Below are 24502 nucleotides of genomic sequence, written 5' to 3'. Positions count from 1 at the left end.
ATGGGGGGAGGCAGGGCCATGGCCCCTGCAGGCACCGATGGGGGCACCAATGGGGGCTTCAATGGGGGCCTCAATGGGGGCATCAGTGGGGACATCAATGGGGGCATCATCACCAATGGGGACATCTCCAAGGAAGACCTTGTCCATGGTGGCATCTCCAGTGGGAGCATCAATGGGGACATCTCCAATGGTGGCATCTTCAATGGGAGCATCAATGGGGACATCTCCAATGGGAACATCAATGGGGACATCTCCAATGGTGGCATCTTCAATGGGAGCATCAATGGGGACATCTCCAATGGTGGCATCTTCAATGGGGACATCTTCAATGGGGACATCAATGGGGACATCTCCAATGGTGGCATCTCCAATGGGAGCATCAATGGGGACATCTCCAATGGTGGCATCTTCAACGGGAACATCTCCAATGGGAGCATCAATGGAGGCATCTCCAATGGCATCACCTCCAACGACGGCATCTCCAATGGTGGCACCTCCAACAGCATCACCTCCAACAACATCACCTCCAATGGTGGCATCTCCAATGGGAGCATCAATGGTGTCACCTCCAATGGTTGCATCTCCAATGGCTGCATCTCCAATGGGGACATCTCCAATGGGGACATCTCCAATGGGGACATCTCCAATGGGGACATCATCTCCAATGGGATCATCAATGGTTGCCCCTCCAACAGTGGCATCACCTCCACCGCCCCCCTCTCCCCCCCCTCCCTCCTCCACCTCTCCCATCACCCCCGGTGGCCCTTCCCCTTCCCGCCCCCCTTCCTCCCCTTCCTCCTCCTCCTCCTCCTCCTCCTCCCTTCGCCCACCCCCACCCACGGCGCCACCTTCAAAGTGGGGGTCATGGGGCCCTGGTCCTGCGACCCCATCCTGGCCCGGGCCCACCCGGACCTGGCCTCGCGCTTGGCCACCTCCCGCCTCAACAAGGACCCCGACTACAACCAAGCCTATTGGTGGGACCCCTTGGTCCTCCCCGAGGCCTGTTCCACCCCCCAGGCCACCATGGGGGTCCTCAATGTCGACCGCTACGCGTCCGCCTTGGTGGGCCCCATCAACCCCGGCAGCTGTGGGGCAGCCGCCCTCTTGATGGCCGCCTGGAACAAGCCCTTGGTGGCCTGGAGCTGCTTGGGGCCCATGGATGGTGGGGACGGGATGGAGACGGTGGTGCCGGCCATGCCGGGGGCCGTGGAAGTGCTGCACGCGGTGCTGAGGTTCTTCCGCTGGGCCCACGTGGCCGTGGTGGCCGCCCCGCAGGACCTATGGAGGGAAGTGGGGCAAGAGGTGGCCCAAGGGTTGAGGGCCAAGGGGTTGCCCGTGAGCGTGGTGGCCGTGGCCGGGGCGGTGGAGGAGGAGGCCAAGGAGGCGTTGAGGAGGGTGAAGAGGGCGGATGGAGTGAGAGGTGAGGGGGGAAAGGGAGGGAAAGGGGGGTGATGGTGATGGAGGATGGAGGAGGATGATGATGGATAATGATGATAGAGGATGGATAATGATGATGGGTGATGATGAAGACGATGGATAATGATGGATGATGATGGAAGAGGATGGATGATGATGATGATGGAGGATGATGATGATGGAGGATGGCTGGAGATGGGAAGAGAAGGATGGGTGGAGATGGTGAACATGGAATGAGAACATGGAGGGATGAGGGATGATGATGATGGTGATGATGAAGAAGGATGGATGATGGTGATGGGTAATGGATGATGATGCTGATGGATGATGATGATGGATGATGGATGCTGATGGATGATGATGATGGATGATGGATGCTGATGGATGTTGATGATGGATGATGGATGCTGATGGATGTTGATGATGGATGATGATGCTGATGGATGTTGATGATGGATGATGGATGCTGATGGATGCTGATGGATGTTGATGATGGATGCTGATGGATGCTGATGATGGATGATGGATGCTGATGGATGTTGATGATGGATGATGGATGCTGATGGATGTTGATGATGGATGATGGATGCTGATGGATGTTGATGATGGATGATGGATGCTGATGGATGTTGATGATGGATGATGGATGCTGATGGATGTTGATGATGGATGATGGATGCTGATGGATGTTGATGATGGATGATGGATGCTGATGGATGTTGATGATGGATGATGGATGCTGATGGATGCTGATGGATGTTGATGATGGATGATGGATGCTGATGGATGTTGATGATGGATGATGGATGCTGATGGATGTTGATGATGGATGATGGATGCTGATGGATGTTGATGATGGATGATGGATGCTGATGGATGCTGATGATGGATGATGGATGCTGATGGATGTTGATGATGGATGATGGATGCTGATGGATGTTGATGATGGATGATGGATGCTGATGGATGCTGATGATGGATGATGGATGCTGATGGATGTTGATGATGGATGATGGATGATGATGGATGTTGATGATGGATGATGGATGCTGATGGATGCTGATGGATGTTGATGATGGATGATGGATGCTGATGGATGCTGATGGATGTTGATGATGGATGATGGATGCTGATGGATGTTGATGATGGATGATGGATGCTGATGGATGTTGATGATGGATGATGGATGCTGATGGATGTTGATGATGGATGATGGATGCTGATGGATGTTGATGATGGATGATGGATGCTGATGGATGCTGATGGATGTTGATGATGGATGATGGATGCTGATGGATGTTGATGATGGATGATGGATGCTGATGGATGTTGATGATGGATGATGATGCTGATGGATGTTGATGATGGATGATGATGCTGATGGATGTTGATGATGGATGATGATGCTGATGGATGTTGATGATGGATGATGGATGCTGATGGATGTTGATGATGGATGATGGATGCTGATGGATGCTGATGGATGTTGATGATGGATGATGGATGCTGATGGATGTTGATGATGCTGACGACGAGCGCTAACGATGGCACTGCTGACGCTGCTGTCCCCGCAGTGGTGCTCATGTGCATGCACTCGGTGCTGCTGGGCGGCCAGGAGCAGAAAGTCCTCCTGGAGACGGCCGCCGACCTGGGCATGGCCGACGGCGCCTTCGTCTTCATCCCCTACGACACCCTCACCTTCCCCCTGCCCTACCAGAGCGTGGCCTACCCGGGCCTGGCCAACAGCTCCCGCCTGCGCCGCGCGCACGACGCCGTCCTCACCATCACCATGGACTCGCCCCACGGCTCCTTCCACCAGGCCCTGCGCCAGGCCCAGGAGGCCAACGAGCTCCCTGCCTACATCGACCCCGTGCAGGTGTGGGGCAGGGCTGGGGGGTGTGGGGCAGGGCGGGGGGGTGAGGGACACCTCCGTGGGTTATCATCTCTAAGGGGTGAAGGACATCTCTGTGGGGTGTGGGACATGACTCCAGGGTGAGGGACGGGCCTATGGGGTGTGGGGCAGGGCTATGGGGTGTAGGGAAGGTCTATGGGGTGAGGGACAGCTCTGGGGGGTAACATCTCCATGGGATGAAGGACATCTCTATGGGGTGAGGGACATGTCTATGGGGTGTAGGGCATGTCTATGGGTTATCATCTCCATGGGGTGAAGGACATCTCTATGGGATGTAGAGCAGGGCTATGCGGTGTAGGGCAGGGCTATGGGGTGAAGGACACATCTATGGGGTGAGGGATACATCTATGGGGAGAATGATACAACTATGAGTGACATGTTTATGGGGTATAGGGCATGTCTATGGGGTGAGAGACACCTCTATGGGGTGAGGGACACCTCTATGGGGTGAGGGACACCTCTATGGGGAGAAGGACACATCTATGGGGTGGGAATGGGATCCACAGAGATGGGTTATGGGTTGGTTGTAGGATGGGGCAGTTGGTGGAGAACGCGGCCAATGGGACTCAAGTGGAGATGACCGTGGCCAATGGCATTGAATGGTGATGACCATGGCCAATAGCATTGAATGTTGATAACCATCACCAATAGCATTGAATGTTGATAACCATCACCAATAGCATTGAATGTTGATAACCATCACCACTAGCATTGGATGTTGATGACCATGACCAACATCATTGACTGGTGATGACCATGGCCACCACCATTGGGTAGAGATGACCATGGCCAACATCACTGAACAGAGACCACCACGGCCACCACCCTCGACCCACAGGACCCGCACCCACCCCCATTCCCATTCCCTCCCCCTCCCCCTCCTGCTGCTCCCCCACCCCATTGACCCCCCCCTGCTTTCTCCCCCCATAGGTCCACCCTCTCTTCGCCACCATCTACAACTCCATCTACGTGCTGGCGGCGGCGGTGGAGGCCGCGCGGCGCGCGGGCCGCTGGGTGATGGGCACCAGCGTGGCCCAGAGCTTCCACGACCTCCACGTCGAGGGCTTCTGCCAAGGCTTCTCCATTGACCAGGATGGGGCCGTCAGGGTCCCCTACGTGGTGCTGGACACCGACGGCCAAGGGGATCGGTTGTGGCCGGTCTATGGGCTGGAGCCAGGCACCCGCGGCCTGAGCCAACGCGACCGCGTCCCCCATTGGCCACGCAGCGCCAGCCCCGGCACCGACGCCGGGTGTTGGTTCGAGACGGGCTCCATCTGTAATGGGGGTGAGGGGGGGTGTGGGGCCGGGAGAGGCAGCCACTGGCAGCCATCAGCGTCCATTCATCATCGCCATCATCATCATCCATCCATTCATTATCCATCCATTCATCCATCATCATCCATCCATCATCATCATCATCATCATCCATCCATTATCCATCCATCCATCCATCCATTCATTATCCATCCATTCATCCATCATCATCCATCCATCATCATCATCATCATCATCATCCATCCATTATCCATCCATCCATCCATCCATTCATTATCCATCCATTCATCCATCATCATCCATCCATCATCATCATCATCATCATCCATCCATCATCCATCCATCCATCCATCCATCATCATCATCATCATCATCCATCCATCATCCGTCCATCCATCCATCCATCCATCCATCCATCGTCATCATCATCATCATCATCCATCCATCATCCGTCCATCCATCCATCCATCCATCCATCCATCCATAGTCATCATCATCATCATCATCCATCCATCATCCATCCATCCATCATCCATCCATTCATTATCCATCCATCCATCCATCCATCATCGTCCATCCATCATCATCATCATTATCATCCATCCATCATCCATCCATCCATCATCCATCCATTCATTACCTATCCATCATCATCATCATCCTCCATCCATTCATTATCCATCATCATCCATCATCCATCCATCATCATCTATCCATCATCATCCATCCACCATCATCCATCCATGTCCACCATCTCCATCCATCCATCCACCCATCCATCCATCATAGCCCACCATAGCTGGACCATAGGTGTCCATGGCTGATCATAGGTACCCAGGGGTGACCATGGTTATAGGTGGTTATAGGTGGCCATGGCTGACCATAGGTGGCCATGGGTGACCATGGTACCACGAACACTCATAGATGGCTATAGCTGACCATAGGTAGCCATAGATGACCATGGTGGCCCTCCATGACCACAACACTCATAGGTGGCCATAGATGACCATGGTGGCCCTCCATGACCACAACACACATAGGTGGCCATAGCTGACCATAGGTGGCCATAGCTGACCATGGTGGCCCTCCATGACCACAGCACTCATAGGTGGCCATAGCTGACCATAGGTAGCCATAGCTAACCATAGGTAGCCATAGCTAACCATAGGTGGCCATAGCTGACCAGACGCACCCATAGGTGCCCATGGGTGCCCTTGATGAAGGCCCTCACCCCCTTTCTCTCCCATAGGGCTGGATGCCACCATCGTCTTCCTCATGTTGATCCTCATCTGTGCCCTGGCCACAGCCGGCGCTGCCCTCGCCTGCTTCATCAGGTGGGTCCCACTACCCCAATGGGTGCTATGGGCCTCCAATGGGAGCTATGGGGCTCCAATGGGGGCTATGGGGCTTATGGGGTGCTACGGGCTCCCTATGGAGGCATCTCAGCAGCTTCCATGTCCCATCCCATGCAGGCGCCGCATCCAACAGGCCCAGCTGATGAAGGGCCCCAACAAGATCATCCTCACCATGGACGACCTGACCTTCATCAACACCCTCAGCTGCAAGCAGGTGCCATAGGGTGCCCATAGGGGGGCCATAGGGGGACATAAGGGGGCGCAATGGGGCTGTGGTGCTCAATGTGGGGTGGGGGAAGGAGACCCTGATGCTTGAAGAAGGCATCAAGGGGTGAGCCTGGGAGGAGACCCAGGGGTTTAATGGGGCCCTGTGGGTGATGTGGTCTGATGGGTGACGTGTCCCCATGTCTCATATCCCCACACCCCACACCCCACGTCCCCATACAGGTCGATGGCAGCAGGACCAGCCTCGCCGGCCACAGCACCGGTGACACCAAGAGCACCAAGAGCGCCGCTGCCACCCCGGACAACACCAACGTGGCCATTGCCGAGGTGAGAGCTCCCCTGGTCCCCTTCCTCTTGTGTCCCCCCCCCCCCCCGCTTTTGGTCCCCATTGTCCCCTTGATCACCCCAACCCCACCTCCCCATTGCCACCACCGGGGGCGACAAGGCAAGGCCACCTCCATAGGGCTCCATTAGGAGGGAAGGGGACGCTGGCACCTCTACCCCCTTGCATCCCAGTTGAGGGCTGGTGGCCATAGGTGGCCACGTTAGGCCGTGGGTGACCAATGCCCTTTCCCGCAGGGAGATGAGCCTCTGAGGCCCCACAACCACCTCCCCTTGCTCCTCCTTTTGTTTAACCAGCAGGGCCTTGTCGCCTCCGTGCAGGTAAGAGGCACCAGTGACCCCCCCCAACGTGGTCCTCCTGCTCCATCCCAACCCCTGGATCCACCACCCAGTGTCCTTCCCTGGGCTTGAGTGGGGAGAGGATGAAAGAGGGGGGATGAAGGGGGATCTGCAGTGGCTTCTGGGAGGGTTGGGTTGGATTGAGTTGGGTTGAGTTGAGGTCATTGAGTTGGGTTGAATCGAGTTGAGTTCATTGGGTTGACTTGGCTTCAGGTGGGATGAGTTGAGTTCATTGAGTTGGAATGAGTTGAGTTCATAGGGTGGAGTTGAGTTGAATGGTGTTGAATTGGGTTGGGTTCTGCTGAGGTCATTGAGTTGGGATGAGTTGAGGTCCTTGGGTTGAGTTGGGTTGGGCTGAATGGGGTTGAATTGGGTTGGGTTGGATTGAGTTGAGGTCATTGGGTTGGATTGAGTTGAGTTGGGTTGAGTTCATTGAGTTGGGATGAGTTGAGGTCCTTGGGTTGAGTTGGGTTGGGCTGAATGGGGTTGAATTGGGTTGGGTTGGATTGAGTTGAGGTCATTGGGTTGGATTGAGTTGAGTTGGGTTGAGTTCATTGAGTTGGGATGAGTTGAGTTCATTGGGTTGAGTTGGGTTGGGCTGAATGGGGTTGAATTGGGTTGGGTTGGATTGAGTTGAGGTCATTGGGTTGGATTGAGTTGAGTTGGGTTGAGTTCATTGAGTTGGGATGAGTTGAGTTCATTGGGTTGGGTTGAATTGGGTTGGGTTGAGTTGGATTGAGTAGAATTGGGTTGAGCAGAGTTGGGTTGAGTTGAGATCGTTGGGATGGCTTGGATTTGAAGTGGAGATCATTGAGTTGAGTTGAGATGGATCGAATTGGGTTGAGTTGAGTTTAGTTCATTGAGTTGGGTTGAATTGAGTTGAGATCGTTGAGTTGGCTTGGGTTTGAGTGGAGATCGTTGAGTTGAGTTGGATTGAATTGAGTTGGGTTGGGTTCATTGAGTTCGGTTGAGTAGAGATGGATTGAACTGGGTTGAATTGGGTTGAGTTGGGTTGACTTCCTTTGGGTTGAGTTCATTGAGTTGAGTTGGGTTGAGTTGAATGGAGTTGGGTTGACGTTGGGACACCCCCACGGTGTCCCCAGCACCTCGGGGTGGGGCTGGTCCCAGGGGTGCTCAACCCTCACCCCCTTTTGCCCCTCAGGGTGACTGGGTCTGGCTGAAGAAGTTCCCTGGAGACCAGCACAGGGAGGTGAAACCGGCCACCAAGCTGGCCTTCTGCAAGGTGAGGGCCATGGGGACACCAATGGGCCATGGGGGACAACATTGGGTCACGGGGACACCGATGGGATCTGGGGGACAACCATGGGTCATGGAGGCATCAAGGGGACACAGGGGACAACACTGGGGCATGGGAGCATCAATGGGACCAATGTGGGTCCATGGGAAGCCATAGGGGGCCAATGCGGGTCCATAGGAAGCCATAGAGGGCCAATGTGAGTCCAGAGGAAGCCATAGGGGGCCAATGTGGGTCCATGAGAAGCCATAGGGGGGCAATGTGGGTCCATAGGAAGCCATAGGGGGCCAATGTGTGTCCATAGGAAGCCATAGGGGGGCAATGCACGTCCATAGGAAGCCTTAGGGGGCCAATGTGTGTCCATGAGAAGCCATAGGGGGGCAATGTGGGTCCATAGGAAGCCATAGGGGGCCAATGCAGGTCCATAGGAAGCCATAGGGGGCCAATGTGGGTCCATAGGAAGCCATAGGGGGCCAATGCAGGTCCATAGGAAGCCATAGGGGGCCAATGTGGGTCCATGAGTAGCCATAGGGGGCCCAGAGCAGCCCCTTGGCCGACGGTGGCCCCCTGCAGCTGCGGGACCTGCGCCATGAGAACGTCAACCTCTTCCTGGGCTTCTTCCACGACTGCGGCGTCTTCGCCCTGGTCTCGGAGCACTGCTCGCGGGGCAGCCTCGAGGACCTCCTGCGCAACGAGGACATGAAGCTCGACTGGATGTTCAAGTCCTCCCTCCTCATCGACCTCATCAAGGTGCTCGCCCCATTGCCCACCCCACTGCCCATTGCCCACCCCATTGCTCATTGCCCACCCCATTGCCCATTGCCCACCCCATTGCTCATTGCCCATTGCCCACCCCATTGCCCATTGCCCACCCCATTGCCCATTGCCCACCCCACTGCCCATTGCCCATTGCCCACCCCATTGCCCATTGCCCACCCCATTGCCCATTGCCCATCCCATTGCCCATTGCTCATTGCCCACCCCATTGCCCATTGCCCACCCCATTGCCCAACCCATTGCCCATTGCCCACCCCATTGCCCATTGCCCATTGCCCACCCCATTGCCCATTGCCCATCCCATTGCCCATTGCTCATTGCCCACCCCATTGCCCATTGCCCACCCCATTGCCCACCCCATTGCCCATTGCCCATCCCATTGCCCATTGCTCATTGCCCACCCCATTGCTCATTGCCCACCCCAATGCCCACCCCATTGCCCATTGCCCATTGCCCACCCCATTGCCCATCCCATTGCCCATTGCCCACCCCATTGCCCATTGCCCACCCCATTGCCCATTGCCCATCCCATTGCCCATTGCTCATTGCCCACCCCATTGCCCATTGCCCACCCCATTGCCCACCCCATTGCCCATTGCCCACCCCATTGCCCATTGCCCATTGCCCACCCCATTGCCCATTGCCCATCCCATTGCCCATTGCTCATTGCCCACCCCATTGCCCATTGCCCATCCCATTGCCCATTGCTCATTGCCCACCCCACTGCCCATTGCCCACCCCATTGCTCATTGCCCACCCCATTGCCCATTGCCCACCCCACTGCCCATTGCCCATTGCCCACCCCATTGCCCATTGCCCATCCCATTGCCCATTGCTCATTGCCCACCCCATTGCCCATTGCCCACCCCATTGCCCACCCCATTGCCCATTGCCCACCCCATTGCCCATTGCCCATTGCCCACCCCATTGCCCATTGCCCATCCCATTGCCCATTGCTCATTGCCCACCCCATTGCCCATTGCCCACCCCATTGCCCACCCCATTGCCCATTGCCCATCCCATTGCCCATTGCTCATTGCCCACCCCATTGCTCATTGCCCACCCCAATGCCCACCCCATTGCCCATTGCCCATTGCCCACCCCATTGCCCATCCCATTGCCCATTGCCCATTGCCCACCCCATTGCCCATCCCATTGCCCATTGCCCACCCCATTGCCCATTGCCCACCCCATTGCCCATTGCCCATCCCATTGCCCATTGCTCATTGCCCACCCCATTGCCCATTGCCCACCCCATTGCCCACCCCATTGCCCATTGCCCACCCCATTGCCCATTGCCCATTGCCCATTGCCCACCCCATTGCCCATTGCCCATCCCATTGCCCATTGCTCATTGCCCACCCCATTGCCCATTGCCCACCCCATTGCTCATTGCCCATTGCCCACCCCATTGCCCATTGCCCATTGCCCACCCCATTGCCCATTGCCCATCCCATTGCCCATTGCTCATTGCCCACCCCATTGCTCATTGCCCACCCCAATGCCCACCCCATTGCCCATTGCCCATTGCCCACCCCATTGCCCATCCCATTGCCCATTGCCCACCCCATTGCCCATTGCCCACCCCATTGCCCACCCCATTGCTCATTGCCCACCCCATTGCTCATTGCCCATTGCCCACCCCATTGCTCATTGCCCACCCCATTGCCCACCCCATTGCTCATTGCCCACCCCATTGCTCATTGCCCATTGCCCACCCCATTTCTCATTGCCCACCCCATTGCCCATTGCCCATTGCCCACCCCATTGACCCTCCCATTGACCATGCTGGTGGCCAAGCTGTTCTCCATCCCATTGACCATTGACCATCCACCATCCCATTTCTCCTCCCATTCCCTATCCCATTGACCCTCCCATTGCCACCCCATTGCCCTCCTCTCCCATAGGGCGTCCGCTACCTCCACCACCGCGACGTGGTCCATGGGCGCCTCAAGTCCCGCAACTGCGTCGTGGATGGGCGCTTCGTCCTCAAGGTCACCGACCACGGCTACAACGAGCTCCTGGAGGCCCAGCGGGTCACAACCCCCCCCCTGCAACCACAGGGTGAGGATGGGGCCCATCACCACCCAATGGGGTCCTCGAGGGCTCTTCCGCCACCCAATGGGGTCCTCCATGGGTCTTGTCCCCCCCCCATAGAGCGCCTATGGACGGCGCCAGAGCTGCTGCGGGACGCGGCCTTGGAACGCCGCGGCTCCTTCCGAGGGGACGTCTATGGCATCGGGATCATCATGCAGGAGGTCATCTGCCGCAGCGGGCCCTATTGCATGCTGGGATTGCCACCCGAAGGTACCGGCCCCATAACGGGCAGCCAATGGGCATCTCCCCCCCCCCCCACTATTGGTACTTATGGGAGGCAGCCAAGCATCTGCAGGTGGTAGCAAGCACCGCAAGGATAACCATAACCATCACCATGATCACCATAACCACCTGCAGGATAACCATAACCACCTCTAGGGTAACCATAACCACCTCTAGGGTAACCATAGCCACCTCTAGGGTAACCATAACCACCTCTAGGGTAACCATAACCACCTCTAGGGTAACCATAACCACCTCTAGGGTAACCATAACCACCTCTAGGGTAACCATAACCACCTCTAGGGTAACCATAACCACCTGCAGGATAACCATAACCACCTCTAGGATAACCATAACCACCTCCAGGATAACCATAACCACCTCTAGGGTAACCATAGCTACCTCTAGGGTAACCATAACCACCTCTAGGATAACCATAACCACCTCTAGGGTAACCATAACCACCTCTAGGGTAACCATAACCACCTCTAGGGTAACCATAGCCACCTCTAGGGTAACCATAACCACCTCTAGGATAACCATAGCCACCTCTAGGGTAACCATAACCACCTCCAGGATAACCATAACCACCTCTAGGGTAACCATAACCACCTCTAGGGTAACCATAACCACCTCTAGGGTAACCATAACCACCTCTAGGGTAACCATAACCACCTCTAGGGTAACCATAACCACCTCTAGGATAACCATAACCACCTCCAGGATAACCATAACCACCTCTAGGGTAACCATAACCACCTCCAGGATAACCATAACCACCTCCAGAATAACCATAACCACCTCCAGGATAACCATAACCACCTCCAGGATAACCATAACCACCTCCAGGATAACCATAACCACCTCTAGGGTAACCATAACCACCTCTAGGATAGCCATAACCACCTGCAGGATAACCATAACCACCTCCAGGGTAACCATACCCACCTCTAGGATAACCATAACCACCTCTAGGGTAACCATAGCCACCTCTAGGGTAACCATAACCACCTCCAGGATAACCATAACCACCTCCAGGATAACCATAACCACCTCCAGGATAACCATAACCACCTCTAGGGTAACCATAACCACCTCTAGGATAGCCATAACCACCTGCAGGATAACCATAACCACCTCCAGGGTAACCATAACCACCTCTAGGATAACCATAACCACCTCTAGGGTAACCATAACCACCTCTAGGGTAACCATAACCACCTCCAGGATAACCATAACCACCTCCAGGATAACCATAACCACCTCTAGGGTAGCCATAACCACCTCTAGGATAACCATAACCACCTCCAGGATAACCATAACCACCTCTAGGGTAACCATAACCACCTCTAGGATAACCATAACCACCTCTAGGGTAACCATAACCACCTCTAGGGTAACCATAACCACCTCTAGGGTAACCATAACCACCTCTAGGATAGCCATAACCACCTGCAGGATAACCATAACCACCTCTAGGGTAGCCATAACCACCTCCAGGATAACCATAACCACCTCTAGGGTAACCATAACCACCTCTAGGGTAACCATAACCACCTCTAGGGTAACCATAACCACCTCTAGGATAGCCATAACCACCTGCAGGATAACCATAACCACCTCCAGGATAACCATAACCACCTCTAGGGTAGCCATAACCACCTCCAGGATAACCATAACCACCCCTAGGACCCCTTGGGGGTCTCATTGCCCCATTGATGCCCCCAGAGATCATCGAGAAGGTGCGGAAGCCACCTCCCCTTTGCCGCCCGGCCGTGTCCGCGGACCAGGCCCCATTGGAGTGCATTCATCTGATGAAGCAATGCTGGAGCGAGCAGCCCGAGCGCAGGCCCAACATCGACCAGGTCTTCGACCAGGTGGGAGCAATGTGGGGTGAGATGGGGGGCGGTGATTGGACTGCAGGGGTAGCTATGGGGCTATGGGACCAATATGGGGTGATGGAGCAGTTATGGGGCTGTGGGGCTTGTATGGGGTGGTGGGATCAGTATGGGGTTGGATGGGACCAATATGGGGTGATGGAGCAGTTACAGGGCTATGGGACCAATATGGGGCTATGGGACCAGTATGGGGTGGTACGACCCTTAGGGTTGAGTAGAACTAATATGGGGTTGGATGGGGCCAATATGGGGTAGTTGGAGCAATACAGGGTCATTTGGCCCAGTTATGGTGCTATGGGGCTTGTATGGGGTTGTGGGACTGGTTATGGGGTGGTGGGACCAATATGGGGTGGTGGGACCCTTATGGTTGGGTAGGACTAATATGGGGTTGGATGGGAGCAATATGGGGCGATGGAGCAGCTATGGGGCTGTGGGACCAATATGGGGTGGTGGGAGCAGTTATGGGGCTTGTATGGGTGGGACTAGTTATGGGGTGGTGGGACCAATATGGGGTCATTTGGACCAGTTATGGGGCTATGGGACCAATATGGGGTTGTGGGAGCAGTTATGACTCCCATTGACCCCCGTGCCTCCCATTGCCTCCCATTGACCACCGTTGACCCCATTGCCTCCCATTGCTTTCCATTGACCCCGTTGCCTGCCATTGACCCCCATTGATCCCATTGCCTCCCGTTTACCCCATTGCCTCCCATTGACCCCCATTGATCCCATTGCCTGCCATTGACCCCCATTGATCCCATTGCCTCCCGTTTACCCCATTGCCTGCCATTGACCCCCATTGATCCCATTGCCTCCCATTTACCCCATTGCCTCCCATTGACCCCCATTGATCCCATTGCCTCCCGTTTACCCCATTGCCTCCCATTGACCCCCATTGATCCCATTGCCTGCCATTGACCCCCATTGATCCCATTGCCTCCCATTTACCCCATTGCCTGCCATTGACCCCCATTGATCCCATTGCCTCCCGTTTACCCCATTGCCTGCCATTGACCCCCATTGATCCCATTGCCTGCCATTGACCCCCATTGATCCCATTGCCTCCCGTTTACCCCATTGCCTCCCATTGACCCCCATTGATCCCATTGCCTCCCGTTTACCCCATTGCCTCCCATTGACCCCCATTGACCCCCATTGCCTCCCATTGACCCCCATTGATCCCATTGCCTCCTGTTTACCCCATTGCCTCCCATTGACCCCCATTGATCCCATTGCCTGCCATTGACCCCCATTGATCCCATTGCCTCCCGTTTACCCCATTGCCTGCCATTGACCCCCATTGATCCCATTGCCTCCCATTTACCCCATTGCCTGCCATTGACCCCCATTGATCCCATTGCCTCCCGTTTACCCCATTGCCTCCCATTGACCCCCATTGACCCCCATTGCCTGCCATTGACCCCCATTGATCCCATTGCCTCCCGTTTACCCCATTGCCTCCCATTGACCCCCATTGATCCCATTGCCTGCCATTGACCCCCATTGATCCCATTGCCTCCCGTTTACCCCATTGCCTGCCATTGACCCCCATTGATCCCATTGCCTCCCATTGACCCCCATTGATCCCATTGCCTCCCGTTTACCCCATTGCCTCCCATTGACCCCCATTGATCCCATTGCCTGCCATTGACCCCCATTGATCCCATTGCCTCCCGTTTACCCCATTGCCTCCCATTGACCCCCATTGATCCCATTGCCTGCCATTGACCCCCATTGATCCCATTGCCTCCCGTTTACCCCATTGCCTCCCATTGACCCCCATTGACCCCCATTGCCTCCCATTGACCCCCATTGATCCCATTGCCTCCCGTTTACCCCATTGCCTGCCATTGACCCCCATTGATCCCATTGCCTCCCATTGACCCCCATTGATCCCATTGCCTCCCGTTTACCCCATTGCCTCCCATTGACCCCCATTGATCCCATTGCCTCCCGTTTACCCCATTGCCTGCCATTGACCCCCATTGATCCCATTGCCTGCCATTGACCCCCATTGATCCCATTGCCTCCCGTTTACCCCATTGCCTGCCATTGACCCCCATTGATCCCATTGCCTCCCATTGACCCCCATTGATCCCATTGCCTCCCGTTTACCCCATTGCCTCCCATTGACCCCCATTGATCCCATTGCCTGCCATTGACCCCCATTGATCCCATTGCCTCCCGTTTACCCCATTGCCTCCCATTGACCCCCATTGATCCCATTGCCTGCCATTGACCCCCATTGATCCCATTGCCTCCCATTTACCCCATTGCCTGCCATTGACCCCCATTGATCCCATTGCCTCCCGTTTACCCCATTGCCTCCCATTGACCCCCATTGATCCCATTGCCTCCCGTTTACCCCATTGCCTCCCATTGACCCCCATTGATCCCATTGCCTGCCATTGACCCCCATTGATCCCATTGCCTCCCGTTTACCCCATTGCCTCCCATTGACCCCCATTGACCCCCATTGCCTCCCATTGACCCCCATTGATCCCATTGCCTCCCGTTTACCCCATTGCTTCCCATTGACCCCCATTGATCCCATTGCCTGCCATTGACCCCCATTGATCCCATTGCCTCCCGTTTACCCCATTGCCTCCCATTGACCCCCATTGATCCCATTGCCTGCCATTGACCCCCATTGATCCCATTGCCTCCCGTTTACCCCATTGCCTGCCACTGACCCCCATTGATCCCATTGCCTGCCATTGACCCCCATTGATCCCATTGCCTCCCGTTTACCCCATTGCCTGCCACTGACCCCCATTGATCCCATTGCCTGCCATTGACCCCCATTGATCCCATTGCCTCCCGTTTACCCCATTGCCTGCCATTGACCCCCATTGCCTCCACGTTCCCTCCAGTTCAAGAGCATCAACAAGGGCCGGAAGACCAACATCATCGACTCCATGCTGCGGATGCTGGAGCAGTATTCCAGCAACCTGGAAGACCTCATCCGGGAGCGCACCGAGGAGCTCGAGCTCGAGAAGCAGAAGACAGACAAGCTCCTCACCCAGATGCTGCCCCCGTGGGTCTATGGGGCTGGGGGGGGGGGGGTGTCTATGGGGCGCTATGGGGGGGTTCCATAGGGAGCTATGGGGCTGGGGGGACTCCCTAGGTAACCCCCACTGCCCCCCATTGCCCCCCGGCAGGTCGGTGGCCGAGGCGCTGAAGATGGGGACCCCGGTGGAGCCCGAGTACTTCGAGGAGGTGACGCTCTACTTCAGCGACATCGTGGGCTTCACCACCATCTCGGCCATGAGCGAGCCCATCGAGGTGGTCGACCTCCTCAACGACCTCTACACCCTCTTCGACGCCATCATTGGCTCCCATGATGTCTACAAGGTGTGGGGGGGGGACGGGACCCACAGCTCCCTATGGGGTCCCATCTCCTCCATGTGTCCATATGGAATCCCATATCTCCATATGGAGTTCTACCAGCCCCGTATGTCCCTATGGAATCCCATATCCCCCTATGGAGTTCTACCAGCTCCATGTGTCCTTACGGAGTTCTACCAGCCCCGTATGTCCCTATGGAATCCCATATCCCCCTATGGAGTTCTACCAGCTCCATGTGTCCTTATGGAGTTCTACCAGCCCCGTATGTCCCTATGGAATCCCATATCCCCCTATGGAGTTCTACCAGCTCCATGTGTCCTTAAGGAGTTCTACCAGCCCCATATGTCCCTATGGAATCCCATATCCCCCTATGGAGTTCTACCAGCTCCATGTGTCCTTAAGGAGTTCTACCAGCCCCATATGTCCCTATGGAATCCCATATCTCCATATGGAGTTCTACCAGCATCATGTGTCCTTATGGAGTCCCACCAGCCCCATATGTTCCTATGGAATCCCATATCCCCCTATGGAGTTCTACCAGCTCCATGTGTCCTTAAGGAGTTCTACCAGCCCCATATGTCCCTATGGAATCCCATATCTCCCTATGGAGTCCCTCCAGCCCCATATCTCCCTATGGAGTCCCTCCAGCTCCATATCTCCCTATGGAGCCCTATATGTCCCTATTGGAGTCCCACCAGCCCCATACATCCCTATGGAGCCCCATCCTCCTCTAGGGAGTTCCACCAGCCCCATATCTCCCTATGGAGTCCCTCCAGCTCCATATCTCCCTATGGAGCCCTATATGTCCCTATTGGAGTCCCACCAGCCCCATACATCCCTATGGAGCCCCATCCTCCTCTAGGGAGTTCCACCAGCCCCATATCTCCCTATGGAGTCCCTCCAGCTCCATATCTCCCTATGGAGCCCTATATGTCCCTATTGGAGTCCCACCAGCCCCATACATCCCTATGGAGCCCCATCCTCCTCTAGGGAGTTCCACCAGCCCCATATCTCCCTATGGAGTCCCTCCAGCTCCATATCTCCCTATGGAGCCCTATATGTCCCTATTGGAGTCCCACCAGCCCCATACATCCCTATGGAGCCCCATCCTCCTCTAGGGAGTTCCACCAGCCCCATATCTCCCTATGGAGTCCCTCCAGCTCCATATCTCCCTATGGAGCCCTATATGTCCCTATTGGAGTCCCACCAGCCCCATACATCCCTATGGAGCCCCATCCTCCTCTAGGGAGTTCCACCAGCCCCATATCTCCCTATGGAGTCCCTCCAGCTCCATATCTCCCTATGGAGCCCTATATGTCCCTATTGGAGTCCCACCAGCCCCATACATCCCTATGGAGCCCCATCCTCCTCTAGGGAGTTCCACCAGCCCCATATCTCCCTATGGAGTCCCTCCAGCTCCATATCTCCCTATGGAGCCCTATGTGTCCCTATTGGAGTCCCACCAGCCCCATACATCCCTATGGAGCCCCATCCTCCTCTAGGGAGTTCCACCAGCCCCATACCTCCCCATAGCATCCAACCAAGGTCCCCACCACCACCACCACCACCACGACCTCCACGTCCTCCCATAGGGTGAATAACCCCCCCCGGCCCCCCCCCCCCCCCCCCCCATCGGGTGCCTATGGCCGTGTCCGACGTCTCCTCTAGGTGGAGACCATCGGTGATGCCTACATGGTGGCGTCGGGGCTGCCCAAGCGCAACGGGAACCGGCACGCGGGGGAGATCGCCAACATGGCCCTGGACATCCTCAGCTCCGTGGGCACCTTCAAGATGCGCCACATGCCCGAGGTGCCCGTGCGCATCCGCATCGGCCTCCACTCGGGTGAGGACGGGGCCGTGGGGTGCCATGGGTTGGGGGGCGTCCGCTGGGGGGCGTCCATTGGGTGCCATGAGTTGGGTGTCATCCATTGGGGGTCTTCCGTTGGGTGCCATGGGAGGGGTATGGGTATCTTCCATTGGGAGTCTTCCATTGGGTGTCATGAGTTGGGTGTCATCCATTGGGTGCCATGGGAGGGGTATGGGTATCTTCCATTGGGTGTCTTCCATTGGGTGTCATGAGTTGGGTGTCATCCATTGGGTGCCATGGGAGGGGTATGGGTATCTTCCATTGGGTGTCTTCCATTGGGTGTCATGAGTTGGGTGTCATCCATTGGGTGCCATGGGAGGGGTATGGGTATCTTCCATTGGGTGTCTTCCATTGGGTGTCATGAGTTGGGTGTCATCCATTGGGTGCCATGGAAGGGGTATGGGTGTCTTCCATTGGGTGTCTTCCGTTGGGTGTCTTCCATTGGGTGTCTTCCATTGGGTGCCATGAGTTAGGTGTCATCCATTGGGCGTCATTCGTTGGGTGTCTTCCATTGGGCGTCATGAGTTGGGTGTCATCCATTGGGTGCCATGGAAGGGTTATGGGTATCTTCCATTGGGTGTCTTCCATTGGGTGTCTTCCGTTGGGTGTCTTCCATTGGGCGTCATGAGTTGGGTGTCATCCATTGGGTGCCATGGAAGGGTTATGGGTATCTTCCATTGGGTGTCTTCCATTGGGTGTCTTCCATTGGGTGCCATGAGTTGGGTGTCATCCATTGGGCATCATTCGTTGGGTGTCTTCCATTGGGCGTCATGAGTTGGGTGTCATCCATTGGGTGCCATGGAAGGGTTATGGGTATCTTCCATTGGGTGTCTTCCATTGGGTGTCATGAGTTGGGTGTCTTCCATTGGGCGTCATGAGTTGGGTGTCATCCATTGGGGGTCATTCGTTGGGTGTCTTCCATTGAGTGTCATGAGTTGGGTGTCATCCATTGGGTGCCATGGGAGGGGTATGGGTATCTTCCATTGGGTGTCTTCCATTGAGTGTCATGAGTTGGGTGTCATCCATTGGGTGCCATGGGAGGGGTATGGGTATCTTCCATTGGGTGTCTTCCATTGGGTGTCATGAGTTGGGTGTCATCCATTGGGTGCCATGGAAGAGGTATGGGTGTCTTCCATTGGGTGTCTTCCATTGGGTGCCTTCCGTCGGGTGTCTGCCATTGAGTGTTATCTATCGGGTGTCAATCACTGGGCATCATCCATTGACTATGACCCATTGACCATAACCCATTGACCATCAACCTTTGACCATGACCCATTGACCATTATCCACTGACCATTGACCATTGCTCATTGCCCATCACCCATTGATTATTGCCAGTCTCCAACTGCCCATCACCCACTGACCATTGCCCCCCAGCCATCACCCGTTGCCCACTGTCCACCATCCACTGACCATTGACCACCACCCATTGACCATCACCTATTGGCCATTGACCACCACCCACTGCCCTCTGACCTTCACCCATTGACCATCACCCATTGCCCATTGACCTTCACCCATTGACCATCACCCATTGACCATTGACCTTCACCCATTGACCATCACCCATTGACCATCACCCATTGCCCATTGACCTTCACCCATTGACCATCACCCATTGCCCATTGACCTTCACCCATTGACCATCACCCATTGCCCATTGACCTTCACCCATCACCCATCACCCATTGCCCATTGACCTTCACCCATTGACCATCACCCATTGCCCATTGACCTTCACCCATTGACCATCACCCATTGCCCATTGACCTTCACCCATTGACCATTGACCTTCACCCATTGACCATCACCCATTGACCATTACCCATTGCCCATTGACCTTCACCCATTGACCATCACCCATTGCCCATTGACCTTCACCCATTGACCATCACCCATTGGCCATTGACCTTCACCCATTGACCTTCACCCATTGCCCACTACCCATTGACCATTGGCCATTGTCCACCGCCCATTGACCATCACCCATTGACCATCACCCATTGCCCATTGACCTTCACTCATTGACCATCACCCATTGCTCATTGCCCTTCACCCATTGACCTTCACCCATCACCCATTGACCATCACCCATTGCCCATTGACCTTCACCCATTGACCATCACCCATTGACCATCACCCATTGCCCATTGACCTTCACCCATTGACCATCACCCATTGCCCATTGACCTTCACCCATTGCCCATCACCCATTGCCCATTGCCCTTCACCCATTGACCATCACCCATTGCCCATTGACCTTCACCCATTGACCTTCACCCATTGCCCACTACCCATTGACCATTGGCCATTGTCCACCGCCCATTGACCATCACCCATTGACCATCACCCATTGCCCATTGACCTTCACCCATTGACCATCACCCATTGGCCATTGACCTTCACCCATTGACCTTCACCCATTGCCCACTACCCATTGACCATTGGCCATTGTCCACCGCCCATTGACCATCACCCATTGACCATCACCCATTGCCCATTGACCTTCACTCATTGACCATCACCCATTGCTCATTGCCCTTCACCCATTGACCTTCACCCATCACCCATTGACCATCACCCATTGCCCATTGACCTTCACCCATTGACCATCACCCATTGACCATCACCCATTGCCCATTGACCTTCACCCATTGACCATCACCCATTGCCCATTGCCCTTCACCCATTGACCATCACCCATTGCCCATTGACCTTCACCCATTGACCATCACCCATTGGCCATTGACCTTCACCCATTGACCTTCACCCATTGCCCACTACCCATTGACCATTGGCCATTGTCCACCGCCCATTGACCATCACCCATTGACCATCACCCATTGCCCATTGACCTTCACTCATTGACCATCACCCATTGCTCATTGCCCTTCACCCATTGACCTTCACCCATCACCCATTGACCATCACCCATTGCCCATTGACCTTCACCCATTGACCATCACCCATTGACCATCACCCATTGCCCATTGACCTTCACCCATTGCCCATCACCCATTGCCCATTGCCCTTCACCCATTGACCTTCACCCATTGACCATCACCCATTGCCCATTGCCCTTCACCCATTGACCTTCACCCATCACCCATTGACCATCACCCATTGCCCATTGACCTTCACCCATCACCCATCACCCATTGCCCATTGCCCTTCACCCATTGACCTTCACCCATTGCCCATCACCCATTGACCATTGACCTTCACCCATTGCCCATCACCCATTGACCATCACCCATTGCCCATTGCCCTTCACCCATTGACCATCACCCATCACCCATCGCCCACCCCATAGGCCCCTGCGTCGCCGGCGTCGTGGGCCTCACCATGCCCCGCTACTGCCTCTTTGGTGACACCGTCAACACGGCCTCACGCATGGAGTCCACCGGCCTCCGTGAGTGCCCCGCACTCCCTGCCCCACAAGTGGCTCCCTGCCCCACAAGTGGCTCCCTGCCCCACATCCCCCATAAGGGCGTGCCGGGAGGCGGCCATAGACCCCAACGGGGACCCAAAGGGGAGGTGGGGATGTGGGGCAGGGTGTGATGGGCCCCATGGGGACGTCGCTGTCCCCACAGCCTACCGCATCCATGTCAATGCCCGCACCGTGGCCATCTTGCACGCGCTGAAGGAGGGCTTCAAGCTGGACATCAGGGGCAAGACCGAGCTCAAGGTGACCCCCCCGGGCCCCACAAGTGCCCCAGAAGCGGCCCCATGGCTCCTTTAGGGAGCCCATTGAGGCCTTATCGCCCCCATTGACTTCTGTTGCCCCCATTGAGGCCTTATTGCCCCATAGACTCAATATTGCTGCCATTGAGACCTTATTGCCCCCATTGAGTCCTATTGCCCCACTGAGTCCTATTGCCCCACTGAGTCCTTATTGCCCCCATAGAGTCCTTATTGCCCCCATTGAGACCTTATTGCCCCATTGAGGCCTTACTGCCCCATAGACTCATTATTGCTGCCATTGAGACCTTACTGCCCCCATTGAGTCCTATTGCCCCACTGAGTCCTTATTGCCCCCATTGAGTCCTTATTGCCCCCACTGACTTCTTATTGCCCCATAGACTCATTATTGCCCCCATTGAGTCCTTATTGCCCCATTGCCCCCTTATTGCCCCCATTGCCCCCTTATTGCCCCATTGCCCCCTTATTGCCCCATTGCCCCCTTATTGACCCATTGTCCCCTTATTGCCCCCATTGCCCCCTTATTGCCCCATTGCCCCCTTTTTGCCCCATTGCCCCCTTATTGCCCCCTTATTGCCCCCCCGCGCAGGGCAAGGGCGTGGAGGACACCTATTGGCTGGTTGGACGCGAGGGCTTCACCAAACCCATCCCCACCCCCCCCGACCTCCTGCCTGGGTGAGACCAACGTGGGGGTCCCTATGGGGGGGTCTATGGGGGTCTATGGGGTGGCTGTAGGGGGGCTATGGGAGGTTATAGGGGATCTATAGGTGGATAGAGGTGCCTATGGGGTGGATATGGGGGTCCACAGGGTTGATATTGAGGCCTGTGGGGTGGCTATAGGGCTCTATGGGCAGATACAGGGATCTATGGGGTGGCTGTAGGGCTCTATGGGCAGATACAGGGATCTATGGGGTGGCTGTAGGGCTCTATGGGCAGATACAGGGATCTATGGGGTGCCTATAGGGCTCTATGGGCAGATACAGGGATCTATGGGGTGGCTATAGGGCTCTATGGGCAGATACAGGGATCTATGGGGTGCCTATAGGGCTCTATGGGCAGATACAGGGATCTATGGGGTGGCTGTAGGGCTCTATGGGCAGATACAGGGATCTATGGGGTGGCTATAGGGCTCTATGGGCAGATACAGGGATCTATGGGGTGGCTGTAGGGCTCTATGGGCAGATACAGGGATCTATGGGGTGCCTGTAGGGCTCTATGGGCAGATACAGGGATCTATGGGGTGGCTGTAGGGCTCTATGGGCAGATACAGGGATCTATGGGGTGGCTATAGGGCTCTATGGGCAGATACAGGGATCTATGGGGTGGCTATAGGGCTCTATGGGCAGATACAGGGATCTATGGGGTGGCTGTAGGGCTCTATGGGCAGATACAGGGATCTATGGGGTGGCTGTAGGGCTCTATGGGCAGATACAGGGATCTATGGGGTGGCTGTAGGGCTCTATGGGCAGATACAGGGATCTATGGGGTGGCTGTAGGGCTCTATGGGCAGATACAGGGATCTATGGGGTGGCTGTAGGGCTCTATGGGCAGATACAGGGATCTATGGGGTGCCTATAGGGCTCTATGGGGTCAATGTGGGGCTCAGACCCCCCCATAGCGCCCCATTGCTCCCCCCCCCCCCAGCGCCAGCAACCACGGGATCAGCCTGGACGAGATCCCCGCCGAGAGGAGGAGGAAGCTGGAGAAGGCCCGGCCGGGGCAGGTGCCCAAATAAGGCAGGTGAGGCCACGCCCCCTCCCCTCCCATTGGCTCCTCGCTCGCCAAGAGGCTCCGCCCCTCCGGCTGCCCCCCGCCCCCTCCAATAGGCACCGCCCCGCCAATAGGCTCCGCCTCTAGGGTCACAGGGCAGAGTCCTCCAAGGCCGCTCTATCCCAACACGGAGCCCTTCTCTATGGGCATAGAGTCCTCCAAGGCCGCTCTATCCCAACACGGAGCCCTTCTCTATGGGCATAGAGTCCTCCAAGGCCGCTCTATCCCAACACGGAGCCCTTCTCTATGGGCATAGAGTCCTCCAGGGCCGCTCTATCCCAACACGGAGCCCTTCTCTATGGGCATAGAGTCCTCCAAGGCCGCTCTATCCCAACACGGAGCCCTTCTCTATGGGCATAGAGTCCTCCAAGACCATAGAGATCTGGGCCTAGAGCAACCCCACCCATAGAGCGCCCTCTAGTGGTGCCCTCCCTTACCCCCCCCCCCCCGCAGGGCATGACGGCACGGAGACGGCACCGATGACGTCACAGGAAGGAGAGCACGGTGGCGGCGGCCATCTTGGATCAGTGGCGGCGGCCATCTTGGATCAGTGGCGGCGGCCATGTTGGGCAGCCGCTCTTAAAGGGGCAACGGCTCCTTAGCCCTCTGTGGTCCCCGCCCCCCCCCCCATTTAAAGGGCCCCCGTCCCTGTGTGGTGTCCGTGTTCCCACCCGGCTCCCGTTGGGAATGCGGCGGCCATTT

At 56.0% G+C, this 24502-nt stretch overlaps 1 protein-coding gene across 1 annotated transcript; it reads left to right on the top strand.

Moving 5' to 3' along the window:
- On the top strand, positions 1–23765 carry GUCY2D (guanylate cyclase 2D, retinal; the record flags this gene model as incomplete). Its single annotated transcript, XM_080636391.1, is given in 21 exon segments — positions 1–561; positions 696–784; positions 786–1420; positions 2991–3292; positions 4259–4613; positions 5853–5937; positions 6076–6172; positions 6406–6510; positions 6763–6846; positions 8027–8107; positions 8693–8869; positions 10804–10960; positions 11054–11203; positions 12944–13092; positions 15987–16150; positions 16275–16467; positions 18130–18304; positions 21642–21740; positions 21922–22016; positions 22620–22705; positions 23675–23765. Coding segments are annotated over 21 exon segments (3930 nt in total).
- Positions 23766–24502: the final 737 nt, after the last annotated feature.

Source organism: Psittacula echo (genome assembly GCF_963264785.1).
Source record: "Psittacula echo genome assembly, chromosome: 32".
Taxonomy (NCBI): Eukaryota; Metazoa; Chordata; class Aves; order Psittaciformes; family Psittacidae; genus Psittacula; species Psittacula echo.
Note: the sequence above shows the minus strand (reverse complement) of the source record. Positions and strands in the feature narration are given on the sequence as shown.